This window comes from Leucoraja erinacea, chromosome 28, assembly GCF_028641065.1.
Source record: "Leucoraja erinacea ecotype New England chromosome 28, Leri_hhj_1, whole genome shotgun sequence".
NCBI classification, from domain to species: domain Eukaryota; kingdom Metazoa; phylum Chordata; class Chondrichthyes; order Rajiformes; family Rajidae; genus Leucoraja; species Leucoraja erinaceus.
In genome coordinates, this window is record NC_073404.1 from 16887407 (window position 1) to 16914118 (window position 26712).

The 26712-nt window shown below is 45.4% G+C and overlaps 1 protein-coding gene across 1 annotated transcript; it reads right to left on the bottom strand.

Moving 5' to 3' along the window:
• LOC129710704 (GAS2-like protein 2A) lies at positions 1 to 25799 on the bottom strand. The gene is made up of 6 exons (XM_055657875.1): positions 25271 to 25799; positions 18940 to 19181; positions 16139 to 16246; positions 11502 to 11598; positions 10106 to 10412; positions 1 to 4540 (listed from the first exon to the last, which is right to left on the bottom strand). The coding sequence occupies exons 1-6, from the start codon at positions 25626 to 25628 to the stop codon at positions 2755 to 2757; spliced, it is 2898 nt and encodes a 965-aa protein (XP_055513850.1). The 5' UTR covers positions 25629 to 25799; the 3' UTR covers positions 1 to 2754.
• Positions 25800 to 26712: the final 913 nt, after the last annotated feature.

Here is a 26712-nt window from a genome sequence, read left to right on the forward strand (position 1 = left end):
TGTGTCCACCTTGCTCGAACATGAGTAGCTCTAGAAATACAAGCTTGCTATTCCAGCATCTCACCCTGATGAGCTGTGATCTGGGGTGGCAAGTGGTGGAATGAAAGCAAGGCTTTGCCCAAGATCAAGATCCAACTAGATTAAGACATCTCAGGCCAATGAGAGCATAGAGAAACCTGGTCAGAGGGCATTGAAATACTCATATCTAACATCATACGGCAAGGAAAGCTCACCAGGTTCATACTGACAATCAAGCACCCATTTACACTAATCACATTGTATTCGCCCCTCATTCTCATCAACTCTCCCCAGAATCATCCACTCTCCTATACACTGTAGGGCAATTTTACCAAGGTCCAGTATCCCACAAACTTGCATGTTTTTGAGAAGTGGGAGCAAATGGGCGGAAACTCACATGGTCAGAGGGAGAACAAGCAAACTCCAAACAGAGAGCACCCAAGGTCAGGATGAAACCGGGTCACTGGAGATGTGAGGCAGCAGCTCCACTGTGCCCCATGGCGCTATCCCCAAGGCTAGAGGTGACAAAAACATGGATGAGTATATCAGCAGCAGGTCAGGTGAGGCAAGGCTAGACCTGATCCATGTTTCATCAACTGGAAGTAGACAGTCTGCATATGGGCATTGACACGAAGGTCAAATATGGTATTAGGGTTTCAAACGGAAAACCAGTTATTACATTACATTTTTTTAATTACAAATTTTCTTTATTGAAAACATTGATTATTTGATTCTGTTTTTCAAAAGATATAGGATGCAGAGAATAAAAATAATTCTGGAAGACAAGGCAACAGAATAATTCATTAAAATTACAACACAACGGAATTGAAAGTGCTCAGGGTGGGGTCAGTGCACTGCTATCAGTAGAAGTCAACACAACACAATGGCAACTGGCCATTGTTAGTACGAATACTTATTTTGTGTAATATTGATGCACAGAGTAACCTGTTCACGATGAATTGATATGAATTCTTCCTGCTCATGGCATCACGGTAGGAGAAATGTGTGAAACTACAAAAGTCCTCAATACAAAAGTCCTCAATTAGCACACTTTCGGTAGCACAAGTGCTGCCCCTAAATAATAAAACAGAAATACTTGGATCAGGTTAGTCAGCATCAGCACTTCCTCTGTTTCTCTCTTCACAGATGCTGCCCTGCTGAGTGTTACCAGTCATTTCTGTTTGTAAGTCATAAGTGATAACAGTAGAATTAGGCCATTCGGCCCATCGAGTCTCCTCTGCCATTCAATCATGGCTGATCTATCTCGCCCTCCTAACCCCATTCTCCTGCCTTCTCCCCATAACCTCTGACACCTATACTAATCAAGAATCTATGAAGAATTCAGGATATTTCAAGATGCCAGTATTTGCACATTTGTGATTTTCATTTCCAAGTTTTGGTTCATTTTCTATTCACTAGAACTCATGATTAAACTTCACTCTGGATACTGGTTTAACTCTGAGACTCCTGGTGTACACTGCTTTGCATCGAAGATAGTGAAATAAGCTCTTATAAATGAGACACGCGTTGCAATTTAGCTTCTCGCTCTGTAACAAAATCAGAAACCCACCCCTTCAAGATAGCGTAGTGCTATTCACCAATTTCCAAGCTATGCATAACAAGATATTAATCATTTCCCCATGGAATGACATGCCAGAACTCTCATTCTGACAGCTTTCTGATCAAGAGGCCAACATTCACTGGATGTAACAAAGACAAATGTGTTTCTAACCTTTCTATGCAGAAGAGGTGAACATTCCCTCCAAGTCCTAGCTTGAAATCCATGCCTTGTTAACGTTCAGCAAAGTAGAGTCATCTCTTCCAAACCCCCTGCAATGGAGGAAAGGACAACGGCTTCTCAAGCAGCCTGCCTCATTCAGTTCAAGAATGATTGATCTGTACTGCAGCACCTTCCGTTTGTGGCCATTAATACATTCACTAAACAATCATCCAATTTTCAGCAGAGAGCCCCAAACCTCAGGACAATTTTGGGTGGAGTGCTTTCGATTTCCACTCACCTTTGTGTATGGAGAATGCTTACTGGCATCATCCTGCTCTCTCTAATCTAAACATCCTAACCTGCCATTTGCCCTGAGCTAGGTCAAGATTCAGTGAAACATCAGGTTCAGCAGCTGAATATTTACATTTTAACGTTGAACCAGACCAGACAAAAATAAAATCAGAAATATTCTGTCGTGTCAGGGCTAAAACCAAACCGATTCCTACCTTTCATATAATCTCAGTGATGTCATTATGCTCATTATGAATTGCTTTGTGAAATGATCTGTAAAGATTTTTTTATAAAGATCAGCATTTGTAAACATTATTCTTGGACTCTCTAAAACGCTCAGCTTACAAAATAATTATGAATAAATATGTTAATCAATGTCATAAGAATGATCTGTCAGTCAATGCCATTCGTGCTGTGATTCAAATACTCCATTTTAGTTGAGATTTCTGCCTTCCCTCCCATATCTAGTAGTAATTAGCATTCAGATTGTGTCGCTGACATGTAAATGTCTGATTCTTGCACAATAATCGCATTTAATTTCATTACAAGGTGCTTTTGTTTTGCAGTGATAACATGTTCTTTTATACATGGTTTTTCAACTGTGCCGCTGATCAAGTGATACTGTAGGTTTGGAAACACTGATTTTAAACTAAAGATTAACCAACACAAATACATTGATGTAGAAATACTTGGGATTGAGATTAATAGAGCGTGTTTTCAGGCGTTTAAACCCAAGACTCGCTATCTTCACTTCCTTGCCCCATGGCCTGTGTAATGGATTGTTTTTCTGAAGTTCTGCTTTGTTTCGACTGCGCACGCTGAGAAGGACAAGAGTCCTCTCTTGAAACAAGTTCTTCTGGTTGTGTCAAATACGAAGAAGGCTTCTGTTTAACCTGAGTCTTGGATCTCACAACTCTGCTGTTAGCTCTGTGAGATTTGTGCTGCGTTCCAGACTTGGTGGTGTTTTTTGATGTTTTATCGTCCTGCCTGTAAGATAAAGGTGTTGGGATTCTGGATGGCCTTTTCTCTGGCCTATTGTCCCTCCTGGGACGTATTTTGGGCCGAAGCTTCAGCTTGTAGATAGAGGGAACCCTCTCGGGCTTTCTTAAAAACCTCTTTTGTCTTCCTTGTTGAACCCAGGTTTTGTGAAGCGTGCAGGGTGGGTCTGGCCAGTCAAAGGATACGTTGGTGTCAGACCCTTCGTTGGTGGGTGTGGAATTCAGCTCGGTAGCAGTCACTTCATTTTGAGGCATTGTCACAACTCTTCTCATAACTCCCTTAAAAGCGTTGCCCTTTTGGTCACACGTTGAACCAATCTCATTTGCGCTTTGATCTTCAGTTCTATTGGGGAATGGCTTGATGGCTTCCATGTCATTCAAACCTGGTTGCTGTAGTTTGGTGCTGGAATCGGATGGCACCATTTCCAGGGAGCTGTTTGCTATCCAGTTCTCAATGTCCACGTGACTGAGGCTTGGCGTTCCGCTGACGAGCTCGGCAAGAACCTCCCCAAAGCCACTGCCATTCTGAGTCAGCTTTGGTGAGGGAGGCAAAGTCCCATTGCCACAACTGGTGGGATGATTGGCATTATTGACATGGCTGGCTGCAACTTGGAAGGGGGATATCGAATACTTTGAAGAACATAGGTTGTCCGATCTTTTAGCTTCCTTCTGGTTTGGGGAACTGGCCAAACTCGCTGCTGAGGAACATCCACTGGGCTCGCTCCCCTCCAAGTTGTCCCCAACTAAACTAAACATCTCCAAAGCTTTCATATTCGACACAATTTCATCTTCAAAGCTTCTGTACAGTTCTATTTCCTGGGTCGGGTTAATAGGCGGTGGTGTGAATAAACACATTTTGCTCCTGCCATTGTTCACACCTTTGTTGTTGTTATTATTTAAGCTGTAAGGGTCTGGAGTTCTCGACCGAATAGGACTTTTTTGCAGAATTGGCTTCCTTGATCCGTCCGTTGATGGCTTCCTGGTAGAGATAGGTTCTTGCCAGCAGCCTTCCTGCCCAGCACCAAGTGGAGCAGGCAGCTGAAGAGCTGCTTGATCCTTCCCACTTCTCTTCTCTGCACCTTGAGCTACAGACAGCTTCCATTGTGAGCTAGGTGCAGACAAGTGACCTCTCGCCAATCCTTTGGAGATGCTGGAGCCTGCTTCTGAAGCCGGCTTGTGAGTCAGTGACAAAGCCCTGGTGCTCTGCTTGTTCACGTTTGAGCTGCTTTGGTCACGTTTGGAATCAACACACTGGGTGTTGGTCCAAGTGCGGCTCATCCTGCTCTCTGTCTGTTGAGGGACAGCAGGTTGACTTGGCACTTTCTTGGTGTCCATCACAGGTTCGGCAGCTCTTTTGATCTCCTGAGCTGCAGAATGGGGCTTGGAGGTTATTGGCAAAGCCCTGGTCTTCTCTCTCCCTGTTCTTGCTGCAGAGGTGATGTTGGAATTGAATTTCCCACTGTTGACGCTGGTTGGCATCTGGTAAGAAGGAGTTGATGACCGATCTCTCTGCCTGGATAATAAATCAGAAACATACAACAGTAGGATGTGAAAAAAATATCATGTGAACCTCTTAACTAGTGAGCCTATGGAGAAGGCTCGCTGAGTTTCTCCAGCATTTTTGTCTACCTCGGATTATCCTTGCTGGTTTTACCTTGCACTTAGAATAAAGGGGAGGTCATTTAAGACTGAGGTGAGAAAAAAACTTTTTCACCCAGAGAGTTGTGAATTTATGGTATTCCCTGCCACAGAGAGCAGTGGAGGCCAAGTTACTGGATGGATTTAAGAGAGAGTTAGATAGAGCTCTAGGAGTCAAGGGATATGGGGAGAAGGCAGGCACAGGTTATTGATAGGGGACGATCAGCCATGATCACAATGAATGGCGGTGCTGGCTCGAAGGGCCGAATGGCCTCCTCCTACACCTATTTTCTATGTTTTTCTAAGAAACGGGTACCTATTGGTCCCAGAGAAAGCAAGTAAGCAGTAGGTGAAGGAAATCATTAGTTTTGCTGTGTAACTTGCTGTGCCCTGTATGGGCCAGTATCACAGAACATACCAGTGGGTGAAGGCAGATCTGTAGGGTGTTTGCTTGAACACCCAAAGCACAGGTCCCATTTCATAAGTAAATTAGCAACCTAATGTGCCTCTTGGTTGCCTTGCCAAAAATCATTTGGCACCTCCAGTCTATTCCACTCTTCATTTTTTACTGGCCTCTGTTTGTCAATCAATTTTAAATACATTTATTAAGATAAATTAACAAATATATTATTATGGGGAGAAGGCAGGAGGGATCGGAGGGAGAAATAGATCAGACATGATTGAATGGCAGAGTAAACTTGATGGGCTGAATGGCCTAATTCTACTCCTATCACTTATGATCTTACGATCTTAACCAGTAAGTTAATTGGCTACTGCAAATTACCACGGTTGGGGGCAAAGGTCAAAAAGAATGAATGGAGAATTGATGAGCAGGTGAGAGTCTGAAGTTAGAGAGCAGCAGGGAAATAAAGGAGAGGGGGAATGGGACTGATGGAAGATGGCATGGTTCCAATGGGCCCAAGTGTATTGTCGTAGTTAAGTAAATTCACAACAGAACATAATCTGTGCAAATGCAGTACCCAGACTAATTGCGACCAGTGCACTCTGATGGCTTGCTAGGCCTTATTCTATTTTCACACAAGGCTGAGTCCATGCACCCATCCCCTGAGTCTTGCTCCATTCCTCCAGCTTTTGGACCCATAGCAGCCCCTAGCAATTGCCCCAGTGTTAGGATAAAACTGGGCCAGAGCATCAGCCTGGCATATTTCAGATCACCAAGGGCACAATTAGCCCGGTGTTCCACACTATGAACCATTGCTACACATAGAGCAAGCAGAGTCACTGGCTCATCAAGCTGAGTGTTGGGGATGGCCCTGCTGCAGACAATACTGTGTTAGCATTGACAATTAGCTGGTCAGCTGAATGTCAGTCCTGCTCCAGCACTTTCTGTGTAAGAACTTGCCCACAGATCTCCTTTGTATTTTCTCCTCGTTCCATTAAGCTATGCGGTCTAGTCCTTTGACATTTCCATACTGGGAAAAAAGTTTTGACTGTCTGCCCTATCTATGCCTCTCATAATTTCAGATACTTCTGTCAGGTCTCCCCTCAACCTCCGATGCTCCAGAGATAATAATCTAAGTCCATCCTCTCCTTGTAGCTAATACTCTCTTATTCAGGCAGCATTCTGGTATACCGCTCCAAAGCCTCCATATCCTTCATGTAATGGGGTGACCACCAGGTGGCGCACACACTGGCCGCCTCGCCAACAGTCTGTCTCGCCCCTTCCTTCTTTGTTGTTTTTGTAGTATGTGTTAAATGTATGTTTTAGTGTTCTGGCTCTGTTCTAGAGCCCCACTGATGTGGTAACATTCACAGGGTGCCCTTCTTGGGCTGACTTCATCCTAGAATCTACACAACAGCTTTGTGAGTCAGGGGGTTGGGAGGTGGCAACATTACATAGAAACATAGAAAATAGGTGCAGGAGTAGGCCATTCGGCCCTTCGAGCCTGCACTGCCATTTGATATGATCATGGCTGATCATCCAACTCAGTATCCCATCCCTGCCTTCTCTCCATACCCCCTGATCCCTTTAGCCTCAAGGGCCACATCTAACTCCCTCGTAAATATAGCCAATGAACTGGCCTCAACTACCTTCTGTGGTAGAGAATTCCACAGATTCACCACTCTGTGTAAAAAATGATTTTCTCATCTCGGTCCTAAAAGACTTCCCCCTTATCCTTCAACTGTGACCCCTAGTTCTGGACTTCCCCAACATCGGGAATAATCTTCCTGCATCTAGCCTGTCCAACCCCTTAAGAATTTTGTAAGTTTCTATAAGATCCCCCCTCAATCTTCTAAATTCTAGTGTGTACAAGCCGAGGATTGAAAGGAAATCAATGGCAATGCATAGGAAACCAGGAGCTTTGCCAATGATTGTGTCTTATCTCATCTCTGTTCTGTTTGTGCAGTCGGCCATCTTCCCTACAGGTTGGAAGCGTTGTTACCGGGATGGGTGGTCGCACAAATCAACGCAACAATCCCACAGGAAAATCACCAGCTTCCTGCAAAATATGCCCAAGCAGCTGATGTTCCCGTTTGTTGACTGCACGCCCACAGAGCCTTGAGTAGACAGGTCCCACTGTGGACAGCCAAACTCTTTCATAATGTCAGAGTGTGAATTATCTGTCACTGATAAATGCTCACCAGTGTTCACAGATAATGGGGTTTAATTAACCAGCGCTCATTCTAACAGAATGAGCAATGAGGATTATACAGCCTGGTTCATTTCTTCCAATCACTAACTGTGGGATAATGGGTGACGTAGGTATATAGGGCAGCAATATCTGGTGCTTCTGGATATGCTGATGTCCCTGTAGTTAAATGCAATCTCAGCATTAAAAGCAGAATCTGTCTCTTCAGGGTTTACATTAAGGTTATCCCACTTATCATTTCCAGAGACACTTGTCCTTTTACAGTTTCATTGGCAGATGTCTTAAGAGAAGAACTTAAAATGCTAATGCAATGGCAGCTTAAATACAAAAGAGATTGAAATACAAAGTGTGATTATATTTTAAAAAAAGAGTAGGAACAAGAAACTGCAGATGCTGGTTCACAAGAAAGGCTGAGGAAGGGTCTTAACCCAAAAAGCCACCTATCCATGTTCTGCAGTGATGGTGCTGGACCCACCGAGCTACTCCACCACTTTATGTCTTCTAGTGGTTATATAAAAGTTTGATCACACTCAAAATGGAATATCTTAGTGGTCATTGGGGAAGGATCATATTGACCTTCAAAAAGTAGACCAGAGATTCATCAGGATGATAATGGTGCTAAAGGGGTGAAATTATAAGGACTGATCACGTAGAATATAGCTGCGTTCCCCAGAGTATAGAAGATGATATGCGATTTAATTAAAATGTTTGTTTAAATGTTGTACCCTCGGGTGTGGAACTCACAACAAGCAGGCAAAACTTCAAATTATAGTTTAACAGTTCCGAGAATATATCAACAAATCTCTGCACCATGGGCTACGGAAGTCTGGAACTTTGTCTCCAAAACAGTAAACACTAGCACTGTATACAGTCTAATTCCAGCGATCAGGGGGCTAAACAATCATGAGCAGCTGGATCTGTGCTCTATAAAGTTTAAGAAGATGGGGAGGTGACCCCATTGAAATGTAAGAGCCCGAGGGAGCATGGCAGGCTGGATGTTGAGTGGGAGAACTTTGTGGAGGGGCCACAGTTACAAGGAGGCAGCCATTTACAACAGAGGTGCATAGCAATTCCTTCTTGCAGAGGGCATCGAATGTTTGGTACTTTGTAGCCCAGGCAGCTGTGGAGTCTGGATCACTGAAGGGATTGGGGGGTTGAGCACTTGAGGAATTGGCACAGAAGAGGAGATGACACCTCAGACAGATCAGCCACAAGCTAGTGGTAGCCCACAGGATCACAGGGAAAACATGCAAACCGTACACTGTTAATACAGGAGGCGAGGATCATACACTGGAACACACCATAGCGTGCAAGGCTCCATCAATGACAGCGGCCTTGACTCAGCATGCCTCATTTATTACTGTTACTTCATGACCAGGCACCGACTAAGGCTGCTTAGATATTTCCCTCAGTTTCTGCTGAATTTATGGTGCTATGGATAAGACTGCTGCAGAACCTCACTCGCATCCCTGGGGCAAAGTGCTAAATATCAGCAGGCAGCTCACTTGCACAGCCCCACTGCGATCATTGCCAAGGTGGTCGACAGTTAATTGCAACACTTCCGCATGGCTGCCTCAGCACGGGGATATTTTAATTAAGTTGATTTCCAATTGATAGTTCTCATGCAGCGAACAGTCACGCACAGTCCCGTCGTCATTGTGCTCTCAGCATCTCGCATCATCCTCTCAAAATCTCTCCTTTTAGTTCAGGAGAATAAGAAGGAGAATAAGACGGAGTTCAAAATAATCGCAGGAAACAGAACTCTGTGGCAACGTTTGCTGCTTTGGGACTTCCCGCAAGGGCTGCTTGGACTTGATTGTCCAAAGAGTAAATGAGGCGCTTGGGTCTAATGGGACTCCACTGCCCCATGGTTGTTCATCCTATGGAGACAACTACAGAAGCGGCATTATGGCAGTGTCCACCCACGCAGGGTGAAGATCTGCGGATAGACACAAAACGTTGGAGTAACTCAGCGGGTCAGACAGCATCTCTGGAGAAAAGAAATAGGTGACATTTCTTACATTTCTTGCGAAACTTACAAAATTCTTAAGGGGGGTTGGACAGGCTAGATGCAGGAAGATTGTTCCCGATGTTAGGGAAGTCCAGGACAAGGGGTCACAGCTTAAGGATAAGGGGGAAATCCTTTAAAACCGAGATGAGAAGAACTTTTTTCACACAGAGAGTGGTGAATCTCTGGAACTCTCTGCCACAGAGGGTAGTTGAGGCCAGTTCATTGGCTATATTAAAGAGGGTGTTAGATGTGGCCCTTGTGGCTAAGGGGATCAGGGGGTATGGAGAGAAGGCAGGTACGGGATACTGAGTTGGATGATCAGCCATGATCATATTGAATGACAGTGCAGGCTCGAAGGGCCGAATGGCCTACTCCTGCACCTAATTTCTATGTTTCTATGCTTCTATGACATTTCAGGTCAAGGTCTCGACCTGAAACATCATCTATTGCTTTTCTCCAGAGATGCTGTCTGACCCGCAGAGTTACTAAAAACATTTTTGTGTCCATCTTTGGTTTAAACTAGCTATCTTCCAGCTAACTTCAGTTCCTTCCAACAAAGGTAAAGATCTGCATTCGACACATTGATATAGATGATGTACATGGATAGGAAGCGATAACATAGCACTGCTAGTCAAAAGGAATTGATTTAGCCCAGGAGCTCATCACTTGATTCAGTGATATAATGGCAGTACTAATTATTTTTGCCCACCGTTTTTTCCAATTTCCTTAATATTTTCAGCAACAAAAAAAACAACTTTAGCTTTCTGAGAAAGACGGCCATATCCAGTGTTTTAACCATACAATTCTGTTCCTCTACCTGGCTTGGTAGGTTTGCCGTGGCTCTGACTTGTCGCGGGGATTCCTCCTGGCGGAGCTCTCTGCAGAGGTAGTGGCAACATCCGGTGATGGGGGTCGGAGAGCAGCATTGTGATTCCTCAGGGAGAGAGCAGAGGGTGTAGCTAGTTTCCACTCCACTGGAGGCATGGGGCTTTGGGACCTTGACAGAATGAGTGTCGTCTGTGGCTTGTTCGGCTGGTCTGTCCTTGGCGGCAAGCGAGCCTTGATCTCATGCGTAGGCATGGCGGATCTGTGCGGGCTGCTGAATCTTGACACTTGCTTGTGAGCTGTTAAAAATTAAAGGGATTAGAGATCAGTTATTGGAAATCGGTCAACATCCATGTTATTCAATAGCAGATGAATTATGACTGATCTGCAATAACTATGTTAATGCTATTAACACAATTCCCAACATTCTTCAATCTCAACAGGCACTTCACAGGACTTGCATGAAGGAATCTCTAGTGAGAGTGTATGCATTAAGGATGTGTCTGATGCACCCAGGAATACTTGTGTGGTCCCATTGTCTATGAACTTGTTGGTAGGCTTGAGTGCAGGATTACAGCTTTCCATGCTAGGGAACTGAATCAATGGACATCAATTTTGTTTATGCTGCTTGGGCTGTAAATGAGCAGGTAGGTCTCAATACAATTTGTTGTCTGCGCCCACCGGATGACTCGGCTGAATTCCAATGTAATCCATGCTGTTAATATTGGACTAGTTATAAAAGGAGCTTCGGTCAATAGCTGCGATAAGCCAGAGGCAGGCAACGTAACAGGCAGAGAACTGTGGTGTCCGATCAAGATGATTTGAGTCAGAGATTCAGTTTGGAATTTCATAGGATACCGTGATACAAACAGTCTGGTTAGGGATGGAGCCAGCAGCAAGAATACAGTTTGTGGCAGGGGTGTTGATATTACTGCTGTTGCAACTCAACCAAGCTCTGTGGAGCGAACGTAGCACTGAACCATCCTACTGCAACCAAGAAACAGTCCAGAACTACTATCCACCTCATCGGGGACCCTCGGACTATCTTTGATCGGACTCTACTGTCTTTACCTTGCACTAAACATTATTCCCTTATCATGTATCTGTAAACTGTGATTGGCTGGATTGTAATCATGTTTTGTCTTTCCATTGGCTGTTCAGCACGCAACAAAAGCTTTTCCACTGTACCTCGGGACAAGTGATAATAAACTCTAAAACTATTTGCCCATTAGGCAACAATGGCAACAGCCAACAATGAACCATAGTGGGTTCCACCTTTCCCCAGGTGCGTGTGTGCGTGTGTGCGTGCGTGTGTGTGTCCGCCCGCCCGCCCGCTCCCCAACTTGATCTTCTGTTGATAAGCCGCTCCCTGGCTGGCCGATACCTACTGAGTGATGTACAGCGGCAAGGGTCATGCTTGTCCAGGTAATGCTCCAGAGTGTCCCATCCTCCACCCACACGCACCATCACATGATTCCGTAATATCTAAGGGGAAAAAGACAGAAGATCATTGGGAGCAATAATAATTTGCATGTAACAATCCGGTAACAAATGTTTACATTCTTAAATTTATTTCTTGAACAAATATGGTCACCCTTTAATTATTCAAGAGAGCCTGGTGACACTGCATAATACTCATATTCCCCTTTGTGAGACTGCCCTGCACGGATCATAACATGTGAATGAATCTAATCCAATCTTTTGATCCAGTGACTGAAATGTCTTGCTACAAGTGTCCAGCGGTCCACCCTCACACGGATATATCTCGTGGGCATGGAATTTGTCTCTACATTCTGGCATCTGGAGGACACCTCTGGTGCAACCTTCTACCAGGCCCTTACCATGGAGACCTGGCTGCTACCCTGGCCTCTTGGTGCACGACGTCCTTGTCTTTATGCGCACCTCAATGCCCTCCTTCATAAGTTTATAAGTGATAGGAGCAGAATGAGGTCATTCAGTCCATTGTCTACTCCGCCATTCAATCATGCCTGATCTATTTTTCCCTCTTAACCCCATTCTCCTGCATTCTCCTCATAACACCTGACAGTCGTACTAATAAAGAATCTATCTATCTCTGCCTTCAAAATGTGAGTGGCAGCTCTCTCCTCCCTCTCCCCTGCATTTTTTCTCTCGTCTATGGCAGCTGCTGCACGAGTTGCAGGTTGCCATTGTGAGTGTACATTCGGGCCGTCCTCTGATTAGTACAGAGCTCATTGCTGGAAACCTTATTCTAATAGGCTTGGTTTGTTGGATGCAGTGCTCATCTCACTTTGCCTCCAAACCACCTTAGTGCTGCTTCCAACATCATTTATTTTTTTGTTTAATTTAGTTTAGAAGTTTAGTTTAGTTTAGAGATACAGGCCCTTTGGCCCACCTGGTCCTTGCCGACCAGTGATCCCCGCACATTAACACTATCCTACACCCACAAGGGACAATTTTTACATTTACCAAGCCAATTAACCTACAAACCTGTCCGTCTTTGGAGTGTGGGGGGGGGAAACCGAAGATCTCGGAGAAAACCCACGCGGTCATGGGGAGAATGTACAAACTCCATACTGACAGCACCCATAGACGGGATCGAACCTGGGTCTCCAGCGCTGCAAGTGCTGTAAGACAGCAACTCTACTGCTACGCCACTGAGCCGCACACGTGCCTTTGATCAATGTCACTTTTTTTGAGGATCTCTCAATGTGAGCACTACTCCCAGTGTAATATTTATAGAGAGTTTGCCTTCCTCTCAACTATTTCCCATTCAATTGTACTATCACCAAACTGGGGTACAATACCTTCATTGCATTTGTCAAATGCATTAATGTTGTCAATAATTAGATCCAGTTTTAACTGCTGTGGAGCCTGACTAGTTGCAGATGCACTGAAAAATAATCCATTTAACCCTATTCTTTTCTTTCTGTCTGGTAACCAGGTCTATAATTATAGCAAGAAATCACTCTCATGAGGATCTACTGAAATTAGAGTCAGTCCAAAAGGGATTCATTAGGCTAATCCCTGTGATGAGAGAGTTGCTCCATCATGAATGTCAAATTAAATTAAATATTTGTTCTATGGAGTTTAGATAAATTAGGGCCGATCTTAATGAAACATAATGATCTTAAGGAGGCATGAATATGGTAGATGTCAGAGAAATCTAACATAAATGGCGTGGTCATTTTTAAATGAGGTGCACAAGTTCTTCTTCTCCCAGAGGGTGGTGAATCTCTGGAATCCTTTTCCTCTGAGATTTGTGCAGGAGAGATAGTTAAAGAGGTGGTATAGGTCATTCTGCTACAATGTGATAGTTGTGATCATAAGAAACTTTGTGTTACATAAATTTATGTTACAAAAATAATTGTGTCAATGGGGAATGGGAATTGAGGCTAGAATGCTTCAGATTCCGAAAATAAAGTTATTGATTAAGTTGATTGATTGAAAGATACAGCAAGAAAACACTCCCTTTGGCTCGCCATGTCCATGTTGACTATTGATCACCCATTCATACTAGTTCTACGATATCCCACTTTCGCATTCACTCCCTACACACCAGCGGCAATTTAGAGACCAATTAACCAACAAACCCTCATGTCTTTGGAATGTGGGATAAAACTAGAGCACTCGGTGGAAACCCACAGGGTGACGGGGAGAATGTGCAAACATCCACACAATCAGCACCCGAGGTCAGGGTCGATCCCAGTTCTCTGAAGCTATGGGGCATCAGCTCTACCAGATGCGCCACTGTGCCGCACTATTTCTCACATGATTTTCATAAATAAAAGCATTTTTAATAGCTGTAAGTTTATTTTTTATTCCTGCAGGCTAAAAATACCAAAAACTGTATGTTAAATTGTAGAAGAGAGGATTATTGCACGTGCCAATAAAAGTAATTGCCTGTTAATCTCAATGGCCTTCTATGCTCAAACTACCCGACTGTGTTCTTAAGGGACTTTGGAGACTTTTATCCTGGACATTTTTTTTTTGCAAGACAGCTTTTTTTTCTGCTCATCAATTTCCATTCTCTGGTTTCCGATCGAAATTGCATCATAGTCATTTCAGCCCGTGTAATACAAATATCATATGTATTAATTTATATAAATGCAATTCATATATAAATGCAATTCATCAATGCCTTCTGTGGCAAAGTATTCCACACATTTTCAACTCTCTGGGTGAAGAAGCTTTTCCTCATCTCAGTCCTAAATGGTCTACCCCTTATTCTTAAAACTGTGACCCCTGGTTCTGGACTCCCCCGATTTTGGGAAAGTTTTTCCTGCATCTAGCCTGTCCAATCCTTTAAGAATGTTATATATTTCTATATGATACCCTCTCATCCTTCTAAATTCCAGTGAATACAAGCCCAGTCGACCCATTCTTTCATCATATGTCAGTCCCACCATCCCGGAATTTACCTTGTGAACCTACACTGCACTCCCTCAATAGCAATAATGTCCTCCTCAAATGAGGAGACCAAAATTGCACATAATACTCCAGGTACGGTCTCACCAGGCCGTACAACGAGTAGGACCTCCTTGCTCCTAGACTCAAATCTGCTCACAATGAAGGCCAACATGCCATTAGCTTTCTTCACTGCCTCCTGTACCTGCACGCTTACTTTCAGTGACTGATGTACAAGCACATTCAGGTTTCATTGCACCTCGCCTTTTCCTTATCTGACACCATTCAGATAATAATCTGCCTTCCTGTTCTTGCCACCAAAGTGGATTACCATACATTTATCCACATTATACTGCATCTGCCCACTCACCCAACCTACCCAAGTCACCCTGCAGCCTCATGGCATCCTCATCTCAGCTCACATTGCCACCCAGCTTTCTGTCATCCACAAAAGTGGAGATGTCACATTTAATTCCCTCGTCTAAATCGTTAATACATTTCTGTATGTTTGGGGAATTAAGGACAATGGGAAACTGCCCAGAAGAGAAGATTAAGCCTGGGAAGAATCAATCCTGATCATATTGAATGGTGAGGCAGACTAGAATGGCCGAGTGGCCGACTGCTCCTGTTTCCTTTTGCTCCCCCATGGCCCATTATCAGGTGCACTTTATCAAAAGCCTTTTGAGAAACCAAATGCACTTTCTCCATTGGCTCCTCATTATGGAGCTGGTTAGTTCCATCCTCAAAGAGTTTGAATAAATCCATTAAACACTCTTCTGCTTTCATAAATCCATGCGTACTCGGCTCGAGCTGACTCTGAGATAGGTTGTCTCTTTTCGGCTCAGTTTTGAGCATTGGAGGACTCGCATATCACAGCCATAGTGCCAGTGCTTCACCCACGTGACAGGTCCAGAATTGAGCATTGGACCTTTGACTGGCCTGATCTAAACACAAACTTTTGTGGTCTGATGACAGGGCCCTGTTACTATACTGTAAAGGCTGTTATGCAATGAAACATTAATCAACCATAACAGAAGCAAGGTTTTAGGCCTGTGTCTAATATGGACAAACTAAAAAATTTGAATACACTGAATAAAATCCATGTTAAGAACTTACAAATTTGAACAAAGCTCTAAAGCACCAGAGCAAACCTAAACTTAATTATTGCACTCAGACTGTTACAATGTCGTAAGTCCAGGACTTCATGCACCTAAGATTGGGGAGACTTCCATCTAAATGAATGACTCTGGATTAAGCTGAGATTCCTCCAACCTTTTGCAACTAAATCCTTTCCAGTTCACGATATCATCCCATTCCCAGAGACGTTGGTGGCGCAGTGGTAGAGTTGCTGCCTTACAGAGACCTGGGTTCAATTCTGACTACGGGTGCTGCCTGCACGGAGTTTGCACGTTCTCTTCGTGACCTGCGTGGGTTTTCTCAGGGAGCTCCGGTTTCCTCCCACACTCTAAAGATGTACAGGTTTGTACAGGATGTGTGCTGAAGAATAAGTTTAATTCTTAATAGGAGTGAGGATGAGCAACACATGGGCTGGAAGAGTGGTGGATGCTGACGTACCTGGATAACCACTTGAAGAGGCTACAGACCAAGAACAGAGAAATTAAGAGCCTTTGTCACTTACCCTCACAAAAATCAAAGTGTTGGAGTCTCCCACTTTATATTTCCCTTCAGAGACTTTGACCATGGGGAACTGATCAGGACAGGTGCAACGACTCACAAGATGGCGAACCTGCAGGTTAAAGACAAGGTACACTTGCCGTTAAAATTCACCCTTCACCACTTTGGCACATCTGAGTGAAACACTTACTTTTTTTCGATGTGAAGTCCCTGATACGGATTCGTTTCTGCCCTCCGGTGCTGACTGATGGACATTGGCGCTCCAAAAATGCCAGGCAATGAGCATCTCCAATAAGGGGGCATCAATAATGGATCGACTAGGCTTATATTCACTGGAATTTAGAAGGATGAGAGGGTATCTTATAGAATCCATAAGAGATTGGACAAGCTAGATGCAGGAAAAATGTTCCCGATGTTGGAGGAGTCCAGAACCAGGGGTCATGGTTTGAGAATAAGGGGTAGGCCATTTAGGACTGAGTTGAGGAAAAAATTCTTCACCCAAAGAGTTGTGAATCTGTGGAATTCTCTGCCACAGAAGATAGTGGGGGCCAATTCATTAGATGTTTTCAAGAGAGAGTCGGATATAGCTCTTAGGGCTAACGGAATCAAAAGATATGGGGTAAAAGCAGGAACAGGGAACTGATTTTGGATGATCTGCCGTGATCATATTGGATGGTGGTGCTGGCTCGATGAGCCGAATGGCCTACTCCTGCACCTATTTTGTATGCTTCTAAGCCACCTGCCCTTGATATTCAATGGCATTGCTATCAATGAGCCTCTAACATCTTATATCTTGACACACAACCAGGCAAACCACATAAGTACTGTGGCTCCACCAGCATGTTAAGAGGCTGGGTAGCCCTTGGGGAATGACTCACCTCCTGACACCCCTATTCCTTTCGAGCATCAGCAAGACACAGGTCAGGTATGTGACTGAACACTCTCCACTTGCCTGGATGAGTGCAGCCCCAACAGCACTTAAGAGCACAACCAACCAAGGCAAAACAACCTGCTTACCTGTCATCCTCTCAATCAAATGACACATACACATAATCCAGCCCGCAGTGGCTGCAAGTGTGCAATGACTACAAAATGCAATGGGGTTATTTGCTCAGGCTGCTCTGAGAACACCTCTCAAACCTACGCCACCAAAGATGAGAAAGCCAGCAGGTTTAATGACACCATACAGCACAGAAACAGACCCTTCATCCCACCTTATCCATGTTGGCCGTTTAAACCACACACACTAATCACTTCTGCTCGCATTAGGACTGTACCCTTCTATGCCTTGTCAGTTTAAGTGTCTGCCTAAATACTTTGCAACCATAATATTGCATCCGATTCCACCGCTGTACATTCCAGATATTGAGCTTTCTCTCTGTTGAGAAATCCAACCCCTCATATCCTCCTTACCTCTCACCTTACACCAATGCCTTCTTGTTTTGGATACACCTGTCAGCGGGAAAAGATTTTGATGATCTACCCACTCTATGTCTCTAATAAGCTAATACTTCTAACACGTCACATTTCAGCCTCCTTTGCTCCAGGAACAGCTCCACATTTCCATGAAGTTGGCGATATACGGGTGGATGGAGTGGTGAAAACATCATTTGGCTGTAAAAGGATAGGAACAGGTACACAAAAATGCTGGAGAAACTCAACGGGTGCAGCAGCATCTATGGAGCGAAGGAAATAGGCAACGTTTCGCCCCGAAACGTTGTCTATTTCCTTCGCTCCATAGATGCTGCTGCACCCGCTGAGTTTCTCCAGCATTTTTATGTACCTTCGATTCTCCAGTATCTGCAGTTCCTTCTTAAACAAGGATAGAAAAAGTTTGGAGATATATGGGCTCTGGGCTATTGGAAAATGGGACTAGCTCACTTAGGTAACTTGGTTGGTACGTACAAGTCAGGCCAGGGGGCCTGTTTACATGCTGTATAACTCTATCACTCCATAACGTACTCTCAATATTATGCATGGAATCACCACCACCTTCAAAAACCAGAACAACATAAACCATAGAACAGTGCAACACAGGAACAAGCTTTTTGTCCCACAATGTCTGCGCCAAACATGATACTGAATCCCTTTTGTCTGCACATGATCCATATTCCCCCATTTCCTACATATCCACGCGCCATGTGAAAGAAAATATGAAGGGCCTTTCTTACGCTTCAGATTCAGACTATAGGCCACAGATTTAAGGCAGTGGACAAAGAAATCAAAGAGCATAGGAGATTGTATTTTTGGGTGCCACTGGTGTCTGCACTGTGTGTCAGGTGGGGGTAGGACATTAGACATTAACTTCCTAAAGGGCACCAGAAACAGGCCCATGGAGCCCGTTGACTGTCAACTACCCAATTGTATTGATCCCATTTTATTCTTCCCCACATTCTCATCGTTCCCGCAGATTCTACCACTCACCAACATACTCAGGGCAATTTACTTTGCTTAATTGACCAACCAGCCCATATGTCTTTAGGATGTGGGAGGAAACCAGAGCACTCAAAGTAAACCCATAGAGTCACAGAGAGAACATGCAAACTCCACACAGATAGAGCAGGGCGGTCAAGATCGAACCCGGGTTACTGAATCACTGAGGTGGCAGCCCTGCTGGTTGTGCAGCATTCAAATAACTAGTTTGCAGGACCATGGTGGAAGAAAAGTGAGACTAATCGGATGGCTCTTTCAATGGACCAGCATGGGCACTGGCTGAGTGTCCCCTCCAAGCTGTAGTATGCGGCAAGCCACTGCCCTCTGCTTTACATGGAGCACGGTTTGAGTGTGTCGTCATGACCCACTCACCATTTCATCCAGGTTTTTGAAGTCGCAGAGCTGCCTCTGTGGTTTGGGTTTGGGAGGAATGATCTCCGGTGGTAAATCCATCTCCTCGCGGATCTCATCCTCGATCTCCTCCTCCATCTGAATGAGGACCGGAGCCAACATGCCGAACTTGGAAGCTCTCCTGGCAACTTCCAGCAGACACAGCACAAAGTTCTTCTCATTCTTCCTCAGAACCAGGTCCTCTGTCTCAAACATGAGAACGTCTGCAATAGAAACAAATCCTCAGCAGCTACATTTCAATCAGGCAGGAAACCAACATTAGTAACTGGATTGTGGTGACTTATATAACCTTCAGTTTAGTTTATATGTCACATGTACCGAGGTACAGTGAGAAGCTTTTGTTGCGTGCTAACCAGTCAGCAGAAATATATTATATGATTACAATTAAGCCATTCACAGTGTACAGATACATTATATTGTTTAGCCTAATGTATCGCTAAATAACGTTTGGCATAAGATAAAGCCAGTAAAGTCTGATCAAAGATAGTCCGAGAGTCAGCAATGAGGTAGATTATAGTTCAGGACTGCTCTCTAGTTGCGATAGGATGGTTCAGTTGCCTGATAACAGCTGGGAAGAAACTGCCCCTGAATATGGAGGTGTACCTTGTGGGATCAGCAAACATTTTTAAGCCAGATAAGAAGATAATGCTGTAAAGTTCAAAACAGAGTCTACAGTATTTGCACGCAGTCTGTAATGGGATCGCTGATCATTTGTTTCAGTGAAGTTGATTGACTGCGTTGATAATTGAGGAAGATTTTATGTTTGGAGAACAAACATACTCTTAGCTTGAAGTCCCATTTGGGAGACGGACCTCTGACATTGCCCCAGCCTCCTAGTGGTCACTGCAGATTTGCTACGTAAAGGAAGTTTCACAGGGCCTGCTGCTTTACTTGACACTCACCCATAGTTCAGGTTGCACCTGTTCCTGGGTGATTTTCCAGAATTCAGGATTTGAAAGATCTAAATTCAGCTGCTTTCAAGGTAGAAAGTGTTTAATTTATTTAGATCAGGGCACCAGGTTGTTAGAAGTCGACGACTTAAAATGATAACTGCTACCCTCTCCACACATGCTGCCTGATCTGTTGCATTTTTCTGATATTACACATTTTATTTTGTTCTGTTCTAACGTGCAATGCAGAAGGAGGCTATTCAGCCACAGGGTCCATGCTAGCCCCATCATCCCTCTACTTCCTTGTGGCTTTGCAGCTTATTCTCTTTGATCCGAATTAACTTCCCTTCAATTCTTCTCTCAATTCCTTACACTGAGAGGTAAAGACCTATGATAAAGGGAATAATATTTAGTGCAAGATAAAGTTAAATAAAGTCAGATTAAAGATAGTCTGAGGGTCTCCAATGAGGTAAATAGTATTTCAGGACTGCTCTCTAGTTGTTGGTAGGTCGACAAATACATCGACAAGACAAAGACAAATATGACAACTATAGGTGTGAGGTGATAGACAATAGATAATAGACAATAGGTGCAGGAGTAGGCCAAACAGACTTTTGAGCCAGCACCGCCATTCAATGTGATCATCCCCAATCAGTACCCTGTTCCTGCCTTCTCCCCATATCTCCTGACTCCGCTATCTTTAAGAGAGCATATTGACTGCTTGCAACACAACCTGGTTTGGCAACTCGAATGTCCCGGAATGAAGGAGATTGCAAAAGGTGATGTACATTGGCCAGTCCATCACGGGTACTGACCTCCCCACCATCAAAGGAATCTATAGGAGACGCAGCCAGCATCATCAAGGGCCCACACCACTGTCTCATTAAATTCTTGCCATTGGGAACAAGGTATAGCAGCCTGAACACTGTAATATCCAGATTCAGGAATAGCTTCTTCCCAACTATCTTCAGGCTACTTAACACTATGAACTGCAACTAAACTCCGAACTACGAACTGCCTTGGTTGCACTTGGGACTTTGGGCTTTGTTTTGACTTTTTCACTATATTAGGCTTTTTTATTTATTGAACTGTTTTAACGTTGATTTATTATATTATCTATTGAGTACTGTGTTTATAAACCTATTGTACTGCTGCAAGTAAGAATTCCATTGTTTCGATTCGGGACATAGGACAATAAAACATTCTTGATATGTAACCGGCACCATAGTCTGCTGTGGGAGGCCGCAGGCAACCTCCCTGTGTGTGTGAGATGATGCAATCCTAAACCAAAGTAAATAGTCTGCCTTACTCTGCTCCGTGCAGCCAGGCACCTGTTGACTAGTTCAATCAGTCATTAACTTCCATGAAAAGTGCCTGACCTTATCAAGAGCTTCACACAGAGAAAATAACTCCTCAGATGTAACGGCATTTGGAACTTGTCTCTCCACAAGCCAGAAACCTGCTGTTAGTAGACAACAAGCCCGAAGGTCTCTACGATGTAATGCGACTGAAAATCTTTTCAAACCTGTGGGGTGATATTAATGCTAGTCATGGTTGATTCAGAGATCTACACGCAATGTATAAATGCACAAGAACGTCGGCAACAGAAGTAGGCACTTCAGCCCCTCAGGTCACTGTTGAACTGTAGGATCATAGAACATCTATGACAGGGTAGGCCACTTGATTCAACATGTCTGTGATGGTTGAAGTGAACGACCTAACCTAACCCCATCTTCCAACACTGGGTCCATAGATGTTCACCTCACCATCCTCTCAGGCAGGGATTTTAAAACTCCAGCACCATCTGGTGGAAGAAGATTTTCTCTCTCAAAATGACACAGTGACACAGCGGTAGAGTTGCTGCTTCACAGCATCAGAGACGTAGGTTAGATGTCGACTACGTCTGCTGTCTGTACGGCATTTGTACATTCTCCCTGTGACCGTATGGGTTTTCCCCGGGTGCTCCGGCTTCCTCCCACGTGCAGGTTTGTAGGTTAATTGGTTTCTGTAAATTGCCCATAGTGTGTAGGATGCGAAAGAGGAGAAACATAGAACCACGGGTGCAGACTTGGTGGGCCGAAGGGCCTGTTTCCACGCTGTATCTCTAAAATTAAAAATTAAATCTATAATCCATCCATCACTAACTTGCCCCTTCTTGACTTTTTATTTCACTCACCTTGACCCTCAGACTTTTATATACCTTGGTCATGCTTCTGTTGTTCTAAAAAAAACCCAATCTTTCCTATGAGCCACCTTCTCAACACCCTCTCCAATGAAATTGTATCTTTCCTACAATTAGGTGAGCAGTAGTCTCAAGCTGTAGCTTAGTTTTTAGTTAAGCAGCGTGGTATTAATCCTTTCGTCCAATAAATCCAAACCGACCAGCGATCCCTGCACGTTAACACTAGCCTACACACACTAGGGACAATTTACACTGATACTAAGTGTACAAACCCAAGCCAATTAACCTACAAACATGTACGTCTTTGGAGTGTGTCATTGGAGTGTGGGAGGAAACCCACGCAGTCACGGGGAAAATGTACAAACTCCAAACGGACAGCACCCATAGTCAGGATCGAACCTGGTCTGTGGCGCTGCAAGTGTTGTGAGGCAGCAACTCTACCACTGTGCCACCGTGCCGCCCTGTAGCCTGACTAGTGTCGTTGATTCAAGCAGCCTGGAAACAAGGTGTTCCATCCCACCAGGGCTGTGCTAACTGTATCAAGCACCCATTTCAATAAAAGACTAATTGCTGCAGGAACTCAGTGGGTCAGGCCGCAAGGTCCACTTCCTCCATCGACTCAATATCTTCCCATTTATCCTTTGCCTTTCTGTGTCTCCCAACTTGTCATAAACTCCATTTGCTATCTATCTGCCCCTTTAATCCCCCCTACCAGAGGAAATAATTTCTCTGCATTTAGAAACATTTAGACAGGTACATGGATAGGGCAGGTTTACAGGGATATGGGCCAAATGCAGGCAGGAGTAATGTAGATGGAACAAGTTGGCTGGTGTGGACAAGTTGGGCCGAAGGGCCTGTTTCCACATTGTAAGACTCTATGACTATCTCCCCTCCAACCCTTTTAAAAATATTTTATACTTGAGGAAATGCAGGTTAATTTCTGCAAGCTGCCCTCTTAACTCTCTCCAAATTTCCACATTGTCATGCAGCCACCGGCTGTAAATTAAGCAATGAAAATTAAATTAATCTTTTGAGCCATTGTATTCCTGGCCCCATTGATGCAGGCCTGGGATAGATCAAAGAAAAAGTGTAGAAACAAAACAAAGCTAAAAATGACAGTATATTTTTGCATTAGTTCCCTTTTGTTGATGTTTGTCAGAGGGTTGTGACTTTAGTTTCCTTGAATGTTAAGCTGTAAACAGTCAAGTCCCAAGGCAGTGAGGATGTTTGCTGGTGGAGCCTCTGTTGAACACCAGATGCACCAGGATCACTGATCAGCACAGTTGCAGGATGGCTCAGCCCACAAATGTGGCCCTGGTTGTATGAAGTCAGATCTTCATCAAATCCACCACATTCCTTGCATTTACATGGTGCCGAACATTCCCAGGCGCTTCACAAGAGTGATCATCAGACCAACGTACCCAGAGGGGGTTCTACCAGAGGGGGTTTCAGGAGGGGTAGAGAACCAGAGAGTGAGGGTTATACAGAGCTTGAAGCCTCGACAATGGCATGTCCACCTGTGTACTAGGGGTAGTCCAGGCACAAAGATGTTAGCAGATCTTGGAGTTGAGATCATCAGGTGTTGGTCCAGTTGGTGTCAATCTGTACATGTTGTACATCCTTGGGTTCAGTCCCACAGGTGTCGGTGTATATTGGGACTCGATCCCACGTGTGTTGGTATATGTTGGGACTCAATCCCAAAGGTGTCGGTACATGTTGGGACTCGATTCCACGGATGTCAATGTACACTGAGGCCCGATCCCATGGTGTCGATGTGTGTTGAGGGTCCGTCCCACAGGTGTTCATGTATGTTGAGGCTCAGTCACATAGGTGTACGTGTACCTTGAGGCTCAATCCTACAGGTGCTGATGTATGCTGGCTCTGTCATACAAGTATCGTTGCAATTTAAGGTTCATCATTGTCCTTACACTCAAAAGTCTTTCAGTTCCATTAACAAGCTTCAGGTGTATGATCGAATACTTTGCAGGAGGAGTGCTGCTCCAACAGCATCCAAGATCCTTATCATTATTGATGATGATAATGATGAAGGCCCCATTTGTTTTGCACCCCATCAACCTCCTTTCCCTCCGCCGTTAGCTGCAGTCTCTGCAGAGTGGACATGCAGTTGCTCAGCTAGAACACATTGACAACACCTCCCAATACTTGACCACCTCCACCAAGAAGGACAAGAGCAACAGGTGAATGGGAATACCACTACCAGGGGCTGTTCCCGTCTAAACATCTTCCTGACCCCTCATCAGTCTGAAGGTCTCGACCGGAAACATCGCCAATTCCTTCTCTCCATAGATGCTGCCTCACCCGCTGAGTTACTCCAGCATTTTGTGTCCACCTTCGATTTAACCAGCATTTGCAGTTCTCTCTTAAACATCCTGACTTGGAAATATTTGGACCATTCCTTCATGATCACTGGGTCTAAACCCTGAAACTCTCTCTTCTCTAGCATTCGCCAGAAGGAATTCGGGAAGGAAGCTCACCACCACCTTCTCTACAACAATGCAAGCTGGCCAGAAAAAAAATCCCATCCAAAGGAAATAAAAGTAAATTATCTAAAATGTAAAATATTTAAAAAGCTCTTAATTTGCTGTTTTTCGTGCACCGTGACCGTGACGAGACCGCGGTGTGTGACTGTGACTCTCACTATCTTAGAACAGTGCAGCACTGAGTGAAAGCAGCATTGCCGAGCGGTGCATTAAATGCGGCTTCTCTCTCCTCACCTGGGTGGGCGTAAAATAAATATTCTGGAGGTCGAGGGAGCTCGCCCGAGACCCGGCTCACCTTGTCAGTGAGTGGGACGGGGTAGTGCGCCGCTTTACCCACGTTGCTGCAGAAAACAGCTCCACAAGACCTCTGACACGTCAAAATGATCTACTTATCCCAATGTTTGCTGGAAACACTCAGTAACCTGACACAGCATCCGCGGTGAGAGGAAGGAAATGTCAAGGTTTTAGGTCGGTGGGGTTGGGAGTGGGAACGAACGAGAGAGATACAATCTCATGGTAAAAGATGCAACATATGTGAAGCTTTCACCGGTCAAATAATCAAAAAATGACCACACGCTGCCTCGGCTCACTCTCGGGGAGTGGTAGCCGGACCTCTGGGGAAGAGATTAGACCCCAGCAAGGTGCCAGTGCCAGTGGCCGGGGCAGGGAGCCCGGCAGATCCCTGGGGATAGACCGGGGAGAGAGAGTTGTGTAGCTACCTTTGATCTGCATCTCCTTGCGGCACCACTGGATGAAGTTGGACACGTTGTCCCGGGCCAGGAATGTTCCGGGCTGAGCGGCCGCAGTGTAGGTGACCCCAGCCTGCGGCAGCTTGACTTTGACCAGCAGCTCGGGGTACTGGCAGCAGAAGTGGTGGGCCACCCGGCTGACGTTGTTGGCGTGTTGGCACAGCAAGCTGCCCGTCTCCAGGTCCCTCACCAGCTGCTCCAGCCCCGTGCCCAGGCCGTACAGCTCGTTCAGCCACTCGGCCAGGTCCTCTTTCATGGCCACCAGGTACTCCTCGCTCGACTTGAAGGGGCGGATGCTCTTGGCCGTGGCCGACTGGATGTTGGCCATGCCCCGGGCGGGCTGCAGGGGCCACCGCTCCGGCCACCTCTCTCCCCCCACCCCCCCACCGGGGGCACCTCCCCAAGTTGTTCAATCACAAACTTGTCCAAACTCTCTCCTCGGGCTGGTGGGCTCGGCGAGTCGCGCTGCCCGGGGGCTTCCCGCCCTCTTGGACACGGTGTTTACACTCACATACTTGTTTCTCCCAGCTCCCTGGCGACGGCAGAGCCATCCTCCGCCTCCCGGCTTAACCCTTGCCTTCCCGGGCCGGGAGCCAGCAAAGCTGTTCTCCTCCTCCCTCTTCCCCAACGGTGGCTGGCGAGTGGGTGTGGAAGGAGGGTATTTTGGGGAGGGTGTGGGGGCGATATGGGATGGGATGGGGTGGGGGGAGATATAGGACGGGGGGGTGGGATATGAGATGGGGGGGTGGGGATATGGGATGGGGGGGTGGGGGAATTGATATGGGGGATGGATGGGGGGGGGGGGGTAGGAGATATAGGATGGGGGGGAGGGGATTATAGGATATGCTGCGGTGGGGTAGTAAGGTTAGGACAGGAGGTAAAAGACCAGACAGGTCTCGCTGTGTGGAGGGGAGCTGCAAGTGCTGGTATACACCGAAGATGGGCACAAAGTGCTGGAGTAACTCAACAGGTCCGGCAGCATCTCTAGAGAAAAAGGATGGGTGACGTTTCGGGTCTGGACCGTACAAGAAGGGTCACCCATCCCTTTTCCCAAGAGATGCTGCCTGACCCGTAGAGTTACTCCAACACTGTGAGTAGCCAGGTCTAATGAAAAGCAGAATTAGGCAAGAGGGCGCTGAATGGCACTTCATTTACCTCAACCCTTTCGCCCAACTTTCCTCCCCCCCCCCCCCCCCCCCCCCCGCCTGCTGTGGTTGGGTACCATCTCCACCAAGTCGCTGACCAGCTTGGCTTTGTATTCCATATTGAAATCCCCAATCACTTTCCCTCCCCTGTTAATGGGCTGACTTTACCGCAGTCCTGAGGGGTGGGTTGGAGAAGAGTTTGCAGTTTGCACCAGCCCCCCCACCCCCCCCAACCCCCACCCCCCACCCCGCTCCCTGTCCTGATGT